Source organism: Pygoscelis adeliae, unplaced genomic scaffold (assembly GCF_000699105.1).
Source record: "Pygoscelis adeliae isolate BGI_AS28 unplaced genomic scaffold, ASM69910v1 Scaffold13, whole genome shotgun sequence".
Taxonomy (NCBI): domain Eukaryota; kingdom Metazoa; phylum Chordata; class Aves; order Sphenisciformes; family Spheniscidae; genus Pygoscelis; species Pygoscelis adeliae.
In genome coordinates, this window is record NW_008824499.1 from 3,492,561 (window position 1) to 3,504,413 (window position 11,853).

An 11,853-nucleotide genomic window follows, 5' to 3' on the forward strand; every position below is an offset into this window, starting at 1 on the left:
TAAACAAAAGTGCACATGCAGAAAAATACATTTAGATAGCAGATAGGCACTGAATATTGTCTGTGTTATTAGCCCTTGTCCTAAGTATGTCTGGAAAGGCAAACAAGATCCATGGTTCACATTGAATCTACAGCAGCAAATGACACAGATCCAGAGTTTGCTCCAGGCTATGTGCCTGGGAGTGGGCTTGGGACGTAGGAATCTTTTTGTCTCAAAGTAAAGCTTTTTGGCACCTGAGCCCTGAGTGTTTGACTGTGTAGAACTTCCCACGTGAGAGAGTAACAAGTGAATTCCCATGCAATGTCTATGGCTGTCTTGAGAGGGGGACAGACCACTGAAACCAAGGCTGCTTTAATCAAAAGAGGCAGAAACATCAGTTCTAGTCACTACCTGTCTTGGTGGCTCTGGGTGGTGAAAAACAGGATATTTGGAAGCCCAAAGGCAACATTTCTGTGCTCAGACCTGAAGCGCCAAGAAGCGCCACTGCCTAGCCTAAGAAGAGGCGCAGATGAAGCTTTTCTGGGCTGCTGCTATGGGGGGTGTTTGCAGCCCATTGCAGCCTTGTGGAACCTGGGAAATTATAAAAGAACAGAAAAAAAAGAAATGGGTGAGCTAAGAGGGCAGTGCTGGCAAACGAGAGAAAAGAGCTTAGGTAGCGTGTCACTCCTTAAAACCAGACTGGGAAGATTGCCCTTTTTCGTGCTTCCAGAGTCTGGCTCAAGCAAAGAAGCCCTTCGGGCTCTCATACGATTCTCCTCAGAGCACCTATAGAGAATAGGGGAGGGGACCCAGCTCAGGTATGGGGCTATACAGCAGCAGTGCAAAGACATGATTTTATCACAGCTGTAATCACTAAAGACCACAGGAACTGCGGTTGCTTTCAGCAGGTGGGCAGGGAAGCTGTGGGAATTGTGCCAGAGCCTTCTGCAATGTCTTCCTCAGACCCTTCTGTAGCGATGCATTTTTATTTTAATATACTTAAGCCACTGGGACCAGCCCCAAAGTTGTGCGTGCAAAATGCCTTTCCCACCACGTACTCCAATTACAGACGTCTGTGCCAAACCACGGTGCTCAGGCTAGCCAGGACACAGCAGGTAGGGACGTGTTAAATAGGAAGAGGGATCTCATCCAGACGCGCTGCCTGATGTGCACGCTCCTGTCAGTTAACATCCCAAGACAACACAGAGAGCGAGCCTACAGCTAAGGGAACACACATCCCTAAAGCTTCTTACTGACAGCTCTCCTAGGAGGCTCCTGGTGATCTCCTGGACACAAGTTTTCCAAATGCCTGGCTAATTGTTCCCAACGATGATGAGGGGATTCAGAGTTACCAGATAGGTATGGTCCTCAATAATCAATGTGTCGTGCTGCTAGAAGACACTCCTTCAAAGGCCAAGTGTAACCTGCTCTTTGCCTCAATTTCCCTATTAATGAAACAGGAACAATTAATACTTGCCTGGCAATGATGCGTTGAGACTTGCGTTCACTTACGCAGTGCTTAGCACACCTAAAGCTCTGCACAGCCAGGCTCAGAAGAGTGCCTTTGTACAGCTGCTCCAGATCTGAGGACATTACTTGTAGTTAGGAGTTGGCCAGTTTTGTTTGCCTCTGTGTGAGGTCACTTTTTAACTGTGGATGTGGTTTTATGAGTATCTTTGGAGAAGATTAAACCATTTATCTTTACATTCCTTGATGTCACTGGCCAGGTGGTCTGGGAAACCTTGCCAGCAAGTGAACAAACACTGACTACATTTATCCTTAAATGATTTAACTGGGAAAACCAGATAGGTGCCAGTGTAATCTGGTATCTGCTTGTCTGTAAATACAGATAGACAGGGGCTTTTGCTAGAATCTGCTCCTTTCAAAAATCTGGCTTGGTTTGATTAGCAGTAATTTTTAAGGCCTGATCCATGGAAAAGATTTTGGACAGAGTCCTTAAAGAGCATTCACATTTTTGAAACCGTTCAATGTCCTGTAACCTTCTGCTGTGCTAAGAGGATTAGAACTGGACTGGTATGTACAGCATGAAGAAAGATAGAAAGATGCTATAACTGAAAGCTCAATTCTGTCCCATAAACATGGTGCATGCACAGCAGAACACCACCTTTTAAACACTGGCCTAGCAATGGTACAAATCATAAATGGCAAATGTTTAGCTTTGATTTTGAGAAAGAAGTCTCTTTGAAGAGTATGTCAGGGAGCACTTCTCCTATAAAGAGTCACTAGATCCTTTTGCTTTTCTTTCTGTTTCTGTGTTGCTTCTTTTTTCAGTTCTCCAAGACCTTTAATTTCTTGCAAAACTTGTGTAGCTTGCCGAAGTTGTTCTACTGCCTCATTGAGCAATGTCTCTGCCATCACTGGGGGTCCATTCCCTTCCTGGGCCTGTTCCAACCCTTCACGTAAAACCTTCTGCAGAAGTTTTTCTGCCTTTTCCCTTTCATTAGCAACTTTCTCCTCCATTTTAGCTAAGCAGTGATGGGAATCCTTGGGGAAGCCTTGGCCTGGAAGTGCTCTCTGTGTATTTTTGGAATCAGACAGCAAGTCTCCCAAAGAAGAACTGCGAAGTTTGAGACCTGAAGTGCTTTCTACAGACGCTTTCTTCTCAATAGCTGCTTTTACACTCTCATGGCCTGTTTCTGTAGCTAAGGAAGTCTCTGTCTCTTCTGCTGAAGTTTGCTGTTCCTTCTCGGCAGAGGTTCTCCTATTTCCTTCTTCAGTTTCAACTGTTGGGGATGTGGACTCTGCTACCTCGCTGGCTGAGATCCCATTCACCGGGGGCTTGGAGCTGCCAGACTCCAGGTCTTCCCAAACCCCAGCTTCCAGGTCACCGTGGCTGGAGTTCATTGTGGCTAGCATTTTTTCTGACAGAACCTTAGGAGGAACAGGAGGCTTTGTAACATCTGCAGCGGCAATCTCAGCAAGGTTGTCTTTGCTACTATCTCCTGCTGATTTCAAGTCTTCTGTGTTTTTAGGCTCAGGGACTGGTTGGTCCCAAGGTACTTTTAGCTTGTCTGGCACGCTCTTAGGAAGAGGAATTGGAGCTTTTGCTATGCCCCTGTTGCTGACCTCAATGAGGTTCTCTCTGTTCTCCTCACTTGGTGCTTGGGACCCTTCCACGTTCTCCTCTGGACTTACAGAGTCCTCTTCCTTGGCATTTACGTTGTCCTTTGATGCTATGCCTTCCTTAAGCTTCTTATCTGGAGGCAACGGAGGAGACAGAGGTTTTTTATGTTCCTGGTCAGGAACATTGTTCTCTGCATCTTGGTTTTCTTTTGTGCCCGTGGGTTTTGTAGGTGGCATAGGGGGCTTTGGAGTTTCTTTCTGAGGTGGCACATTGTCACTTTCGCTGATAGTGGAATCGAAGCTTGGCGGTCCATTGCCTACTATATCCAGGTCTAGTCGCAGGATACCATCTGATGTAGACTTGGCAGCCTGAAATACAAGCGAGAACTTTTTCAATATCTATCCCATCATCAGTCCTGTGCTCCATGCTCTAACTTCAAGTTAAAGTGCAAGACCCTCACAACCAGCTTGGCAAGCAAGGGGTTGCTGCTTCACACATCCACCCCGTTTATACTTAAATCTGTCAAAACTGCAAGAAGAATCTGACTGATAACAGAAATGGTGCTCTTAAGAGCAGCTGTTTCTATAGCTCAAGAGCAATCTATGGAGCTTGCGCTTCTTCCATGCTGCATCACCCTGTGCTACCCTCCAACAGCAGTAGCCAGCTCTACCAGCGTTAATCTGATAAGTGAAACCCACTTGGCAGCCTGAAATACAAGCGAGAACTTTTTCAATATCTATCCCATCATCAGTCCTGTGCTCCATGCTCTAACTTCAAGTTAAAGTGCAAGACCCTCACAACCAGCTTGGCAAGCAAGGGGTTTGCTGCTTCACACATCCACCCCGTTTATACTTACATCTGTCAAAACTGCAAGAAGAATCTGACTGATAACAAAAATGGTGCTCTTAAGAGCAGCTGTTTCTATAGCTCAAGAGCAATCTATGGAGCTTGCGCTTCTTCCATGCTGCATCACCCTGTGCTACCCTCCAACAGCAGTAGCCAGCTCTACCAGCGTTAATCTGATAAGTGAAACCCAATGTGATCTGCTATGCTAAAATTTAATGAGCTATGATAATCACGAGTCCCAAACATTTCACCCAACAAAGAAGAAAGTTGGGTCGTCACGTACATTGCAGCAAATCTTGAAAGCATCGAGTGAAGCATTCCACCCCCCTGCATAGCCCCGCTTTTTCCCCAGACCAACACATTCTGTGAACGTCATGAGCGTTTTGCTTCCGAGTTATTTTCTGCCTGATACTGCAGCAACTTGTACAAGAATATCAAAGCCCATAAACATAAGCAGTCACGAATTAGGACAAAAGCACAGAACTTATTTTGCTACTTCCTTTGAGAAGAACGTCTCAAAGCCTGTTCCACGATAACCTTATTTCTTGGTTTTCCTGTCGGTGTTAAGCGGTCAGCTCTGCCATATTTTAATTCTTTATCCTGTGGTAGCTGGATCCCTCTACCCCCTTCATTTACAACGTGCCTACCCAAAGCACACCTGCTTTCTGCTTTTGGGACTGTCATATTTTTACTTGAACATATAAAACAAGTTGATCTTTAGATCGCTTGGCCACGGATACTATTGTAATGCCGTTGCCTTCTGCTTGCTTCCTCCAATGTGATGTCATCCCTGTCTCACCGGGGCCAAGCCTCAACTGGTTAAACCTCCTTCAAACCACAGGCTGTGTGCAAATCACTCTAGCTGGGGGGGGAGGTGTCCTAAAAAGGATGGACTTAGTAAAGACATTGCAGTGTGTAAGCTCAGTGCCCCAGAGGGAGAAATGCGGTGACAGTTCCTGTGTGAGGGAATGCAAAACCACACGAAGGCATAGCTGCAGCCAGGGCCAGACTCCTGAAGTGCAGGGAGTTTAGTTAAAGTCTCTCTTTGCCTTTCCAGCCCATCAGAGAGATGGAGGCAAGCTGCATCCTGGCAGCTTGGCCCTGACCTGTCTTCACCTGGCCTGCTTTGACACTGAAGATCATCGTTCATCCCATTTCCTTCACGATATTGCAGCCGGCAGCCGTGATACACATCTTTCTGCAGGCTCTATCCCCTCCCTTTCCCCTCCTTCCTGCTTCTGAATTTGTAAGCCAGTTTCACCTGAATTTGGCTGAAGGTGAGAGGTCTTACAGGTATTAACCTCAGAGGTATCATCTTGTGAATTTAGTGAGATGACTAGGGGAGAGAGATCTTTTCAGTGCCTAGGGAAGGGCTTCCTACCTTCCTGAACCCATATTAGGCAACAGAGAATCCACACTTCATTGCTGCTGTGACTTTTGTCATGTTTTCTTCTGCAGTTTTCTGGAGGAGTGGATGGGAATCTGTGATTCATTCCCATGCATTTCTCTAGAAGATACACTCGTCCTCCATTTCTGTGCAAAGTAAAAAGTCTCGGGGCATCTCATTTGCTGCACGAGGGTCATCTGAGAGACACATTAAGTCAGAGTCTTGGAAGTTTGAAGAAAGAAGGTTTGCTTTAAAAACCTTCTTGGTTGAGATTAATGCTCTGCTAAAATATCAATCTGTCTGTGGCAACTTTTTCATAAATCACAGGAATCAAGCATTAGTAAGAACCTCTCCCATAGAAATAAACTGTAGGTTTATTTTGTGGTGTTTTTTCTTTTTTTTTTTTTTTTTTTAAGTGACAGATCCAGAAAATCAGTTAGGAGTAGACAGGCTAGTCCATAAAACTGCCTGGGAGAATAATGTGTTTTGTTTCAGACCTAAGGAAGGGCTTGTAAGCTTGAAAGCTTGTCTGCTTTTTCCAGTTAGCTTAATAAAAAATACAGCTTCTCCCCACAGACTGTGCAGTTCTTCTACCTTTAGACCACTGTGGCTACAAAATCATCACTTCTTAGAAAATAAATATAGGAGCTTCGGTCTCTTCTGATTAAAGTGAAACTATAATGGCTCTCACCAGACGGTGAAGCAGCTCGTGAGTTATGGAAAGCTAAATATATCATAACGTGTTGCAGCAACTACAGATCTATGGGAACCTGGAGCTTCGTTAGAGAGGTGCTGGCGCAATCTTTCCCGGAGGAAGCTGTTTCCCCTGTCAGCTTTCTCTGGGGTCTCTGTACCTGGGGTTTTTCCTGGGGTTTTGTACCTAAGTGGAAGAAGCAGCTCTTGGTGATCCCAGCTGGGGAGATGGCTCACCCCAGGGGGGTGCATTTACCTCCTTTAGGTGACTTCTCGTCGGTGGCCTGCGACCGTGGGTCATTTTCACTCTGTCCCGTGTTACATGGTCCAAGGAAAGGCTCTCGTCTACTTTCACCTTTAAAAGGGAGAAGAGGAGGGAAAGAAAAATGGAAGAGGGTCATTAATTTCTCAAGATACGTCTATAAAGTTCTCACTGTCACATATGAAGAGATGGAGCATTTGGATCCAGGAGGGGTTTGAATATTTCACCACTACAGTCTTTGCCTCAGACCTTAGTTACAGCCTGCATGCAAAGCCCTGAATGTACGTGATGGATATTTAAGGTATCTGTCCTATACTGAGCCATGTTTATCTAAAAGACACTCCAAAGCAAAGCATCCACCTTCAGAGGTTTGCGATGGCTAACCTCCCCTCTACCTAAAGGGCAGGGAAGGAAGGACACAAGGCAGCTTTGTTGTCCTCACTGCAGCCTGGACTTGGACCGGCTCCTGCATGTGGCACAGCACAGCACCAAAATTGCTGTTGCCATCTTAGAGGTGAAAGCTCATTAATAACCGTGACCTGACTGTGAACTGTATCAACAGCGCTTCGTTACAGGCCTTCCCTTCTACAGCTCTAATGACTGCAGGATGCTGAAGAGAAAGTGTGAGCAGTGACCTGGATTAACTGCAACTCTAGCTGAATTAATACATTTATTTCCTGGAATCAGATGAGAAATCCACTGCCTCCCGCATGTGGGGAGGGAGGTCCCAGCCCCCTGGCAGGTATTTCTCTGTGCTGGCTCTGTGACCACCCACCCACCCGTGCTGCGATGGCTGATGGCTGGAGACTGCTCCATGCAGAGGGGCAGCACCAGTGACCGGGGATGGTGAAACATCAGCGTGTCCTCGGTTTGCTGGCCACAAGTTTGTACAACAGGAAAGCTGGAGAGGGTGAAATAGGGATTTAAAGGGAAAAATGGGTCCCAGTCCCTGGCTGATATGGCAGAGTGGTTTTACAGCTCTTTCAGCGGAGAACAGCTAATCCAAGCCAGCTGAGGGTTTGACCAGTTAGCTTGTGCCTGGCCTGTGCGGAAACACTTTAAATCTGAAGTCTGATCCTTACTGGAATGAATGAGAATTAGAGGCTGGCTCCCTCTGAGAACCCGGGTCCTCATAAGGAGGATAACCCAGGCCACGGGGCAGGGAGGTGACCTGAGATCCCACCTTACTGTGCTGCCGCGGGGGTGTGCAGAGTTCACTGCCCACCGGAGAGCCACATGCCATGCCGCTCCAAGCAGCTCCCAGCCAGCTCCTCGCTCCAGCAAGGGCTGAGCAGCATTGCATTACAGGACATTGCATCTCCCACCTGCTGAAACATGAGAGTAGACCTGGCTGCTAAGCTCTCTGCTGCTGGGTTTTATCTTTCCAGGCTGCTGCTGGTCCCAGCTGGTCCCTTAAATTCCACGTGCTGCTTCCCACTTGGTCCAAGGGCCCAAGGAAACGCTACACCCCACTACCAGCAAAAACCTGACACTAAGTGCCATTTGCCTTGGCAAAAAAGGAGCATGTTCCAGCCTCTCCTCCTGCTTTTGCCCTCTGCTGAAGAAAAGCAAAGCCCAAGCTCTCAGAGTTTGCATCTCTAGTACCGTATCTGCAGCACTTAGTCCTTTTCTCAAAAATTTACTCATTGCTTCAGTTTCCTTTGCCAAACAGATCTTGCCGATTGCTTCGTCCCCTCGTTACCCTGCCCATTTCTTCTTGAGTCATTCCTGTGATGGTGGTTTTGTGCACTTCCTTTCAGTTACTGAAACAACTGCAGAATAGATACAGCTCCTTTGGTTTAGTTCAGGACTGATTTACAAGCTAACAGGGAGCAGGGCAAGGTTAGTCAGGCTCTAGGATGTGCAATTTTCACCCTTGGAGAATTTGGGAGTGCAGGTGTGCTGGGGCCAGCTGAGAGGCAGGCAGGTTTGGCTGGGGCCACGGAGTAACTTTCCACCAGACTTCTCTCCAGACTGCAGGTGGAATAGCTGGTGGACTGAGTCACTTCAGATTTTTCCAGTCTTGAAGACTGGGCTATGTCCTAACCAAATGCCTCCGTTTCCAGGCTGCTTGGTGCTGCGGATCATGGCAGCGTGGGGAAGACAGGTCTCTCCAGGCTGGAGCCCCAGCTCTACACAACTCAGTGCTGCAGCTGCTTCTCTGCACCAGCCGCTTCCACTGGGAGAGGGGAACACCCCTGCATTCCCTGATCCCAAACCCACTGAAGCCACCAGACCATCTCACACTGATTTGGGTGAGCTCTTGTGTCCCATGGGCCTCCTGATGAGATGTTAGCTCTTAGCAGCACAGACCATCCCTCCGGCACACCGTCTACTCAACCAGCTGTCCCTGCCTCCCTGCATCTAACCCTGGCCAGAAGAAAGGGAAAAGCGGCAAGACGTAGGATGGTGCAAACGGCTCTCTACATGTTCTCCCTTCTTGGGCTGGGAACTGAAGTGGCTAAAAGCTCCCAGCCTGCGGGGATGAGACCTGGTTTGCCTTGAATACCATCTTTCTCTTTCCTTCGATCATGGCTGGCATGCAGGAAGGACAGGGAACACGGGGGCTCAGGCAAGTTCTGCTTTTATCTAAAAAAGCAGTGGATGAGAATCGACACAGAAATACAGGAGTTTGAAAACTGTTCCTCTTACCTCATCAAATACTTTGTTTTTGCCTCTATTGATCCCTTCATTAAGAGCTTTTATCCATGATTCCTTTTCTTCCAAAGTTGGAGCTTGAAATTTGATATCATGAACCTGCAAGAGCAGAGAGACAATTTTTGCCTAAGCATTCCTTGCCAGGAACAGAGGTAACTCTCTGCTCTCTATGTATCACTTCAGTTTCTATATAACATCCAGTTCCAGACTGTGTTTAAACTACAGATTCCTTTGTGCTCTGGCAAGTACTTCACTTCATAGCTCTCATGAACAGGATTTTGTTATGCTGAACAGCTTGTTGCTGTAGTTTTATTTTTGCAACTAGTAACTAAAGTAGTAAGAAAGTAAGAGTTTCCTCCTGCTGCAAAACGCTCAGAATAGCTCTTAGAGCAGTGGCGAGTTGTACAGCAAATGGCCACACTGTGCACAGAGAGTCAGGCTGAAGGTCCAAGTCATTTTGTGCTGGTTCAGATGCAATAAAGTACTTTATCTCCAACTTCCCCCCAAGGCTGCAAGCAACGGGAAGGCTGCATGCAGCGGGCTCTGCCTGCTTCCCTGTTCCTGCGGCTCTGCAGAACAGAACTGATACAGGAATCTGGGGCTCTGACCTTGGCTGCACTAACCCCGATTCAGCTGAGCACGGACGTGATGAGGCATAAGGGCAATGTAAGTGAAAAAATTAACCATATCTTTTTCTGTTTGCAAATGAAGAAATACAGCAGTGAATGCTACAGACATATAATTTCTGGGGCTTGAACAGCTGTCCTAAGAAGATGGGAAGAGTTGGCCATACAAGAGGGAGCTGGCAAGAAGCACGCGACACAAATAAGGAGGGAGCGATGGGTGATTGTGTGGCCTGTCCTCCCTTCAGCTAGCTCCCCCCTCCCTCCAGGGCAGTCCCATGGCTGTGCTCAGTGTTTCGAATCTCTTCTTGACCGCATCAGGAACAATAGGTAGGGTGTTATTTATTTCACTGCTGTGCTCTCTGAGTGCCTCACCAGTATTATGTAGCTTTGCTCCAAAGTACACTTCAGGTGAGAGAAATATCACCTTCACGTTACAGGTGGCTTTATGGCAGACTGGCTTGGATCCAAACAGCTCCATGCGGTGCCCTAATCCGCACTGCACAGGCACACAGAAATGCTCTTGTGCTAAAGAACATCATCAAAGTTGCAAAATCAAGCACTTAAAAATTAGACAATCCCAGTGTTGCCGGGGCAGCCTGCTGTGCATGTTCCTCCTAGGACCATCCCTAATGACAGGGGTGGCACTTCTTACTGAGCTATCCCATCGTGTGTTTTATCCTCATGGGTCAATATGTCTTATTGATTGCACTCTGCTCAAGCCCTGCCCTGAAAACAGAATTACTGACTCCCCCGACAATCTCTTCTTTGCTGCTTATCACTACAATATCTGGGGGCTTCACAAATTACTTTTCAGAGCAACTGCAATTATCCACCTCTTACAGCTGGGGAGGTGAGATACAGAGAGGCTCATCCAAAACACATACTAGTGGGGTCTCATTTGGAATAGTTTTTTCGGGTATTTAACATCCTATAGGTATTCTGCACCTTCCCATTGCCTTCAAGAGCACTTGTAGTACCAGTCTGTTCGTAAATGAGGCCCCACATTCTGAAATCACAGCAGTGTCTATATAAAACAGTGACTATATAAAATGAGGGTGACAAAGCTAACGGTGACTGACAGTCGAATGCTCTTAGCAGCTCCCTGTTTTGTTTATGGCACAACAAAGCAGCAACTGTTTTGGGTCTCAGCAACTTCTGAAGGTACCATCAGGAATTCTGCAGAACTAAAGCCTGATCTCCTTACACCCACTCTTGCTGATAGGCTAGAAACCGACTGCCCTCCCCTTCTGCATTTATTCCTCGCTTCAATGCTGTGGTTTTACATCTGCACATCACAGCGACAAAGTGCCAGACCCTCACAACCAGCATGGCAAGCAGGGAGTTAAGAAGCAATTTGGGGAAAGATTATTTGTTTGATTAGTTTGCACATAAGGTGACAGGACCACATGTCTTCCTGAGAGCTCAGAGGAGAGGTTAGGGCCTGAACCACAGCCCGCTGCAAAAAGAGCCCTTTGTCTGGGGCGCAGAAAGGCCATGCTAAGCAGGGAACCTAAGGGAAAGCAAGGCTCCAAAACAGAGTGACAGCCAGATTTTGTTTTAGTCCAAGCAGACCTGTTTTTGTGTGTGCTTAAAAACTTTTTTTGTTTGGAAATGATTTTGCCCCAAAGCTTTGTGATTATAAAAGCTTATGAGAAAGCTCTACTTGTGAGCAGCTGAGCTGCTGCACTGCCTGGCAAAGACCTGGCAGCCTGCACCAGGGTTTAGAAATCTCTGTACATGTTGTTCAAGGGAAGAATTCCTGCCTCACTTCAGGCTTCCTCTTCTAATGCCACTTTCTGTGCCTCATTCTCGACAAAAGCCTCCGGCCTCCCGGAGCTGAGCCTGTGACTAAGCACTGGTGTCAGTAACCCTGCGGCAGAGCAGAGTGAAGGCTCGGGGGGATGGTTCATCATTAATGAGAAGCTGAGATGTCCCTCTGGCATGCAACCCTCTGCTGCACAACGTAACACTGACCAACCGCCGCGGCCACCGAACGCAGACACAATGGATGGTGGGGGAAAGGGACTCATGGAAAGATGCTCCCAAGGCATCAGCAGAAGGAGCCCTCCAGTTTCCCGATGGGCTGGGCAGGGGAGGACAAGCAGTACTCCGTGTGGGACCCTGCTCCCTGCGATGAGGCAGCACGGGCAATGTCAGACACACCCGCTGCAGCCCCGCTCCCTGCTTGCACAAGTCCCTGGGGCTGTGACATAGAGGGGCAGCATCAAGGCTCACAGCAGGTTCCTCCCAGTACACGCAGTTATCTTTGTTTGAGAACTTTTTTCTCCTTTTTAGAACAATATCCGCAGACACCAAG

At 47.4% G+C, this 11,853-nt stretch overlaps 1 protein-coding gene across 1 annotated transcript in view; it reads right to left on the minus strand.

The window, feature by feature from the left end:
• Positions 1-512: 512 nt before the first annotated feature.
• Positions 513-11,853, minus strand: part of PLEKHO2 (pleckstrin homology domain containing, family O member 2) — a 53,268-nt gene continuing 41,927 nt past the window's right edge. Inside the window, exons 4-6 of the mRNA XM_009321536.1 lie at positions 8,905-9,009; positions 6,247-6,345; positions 513-3,432 (exon numbers count right to left, since the gene is read on the minus strand). Of these exons, the coding sequence (XP_009319811.1) occupies positions 2,194-3,432; positions 6,247-6,345; positions 8,905-9,009 (1,443 nt within the window). The 3' untranslated portion in view covers positions 513-2,193. The remainder of the gene's footprint in view (positions 3,433-6,246; positions 6,346-8,904; positions 9,010-11,853) is intronic.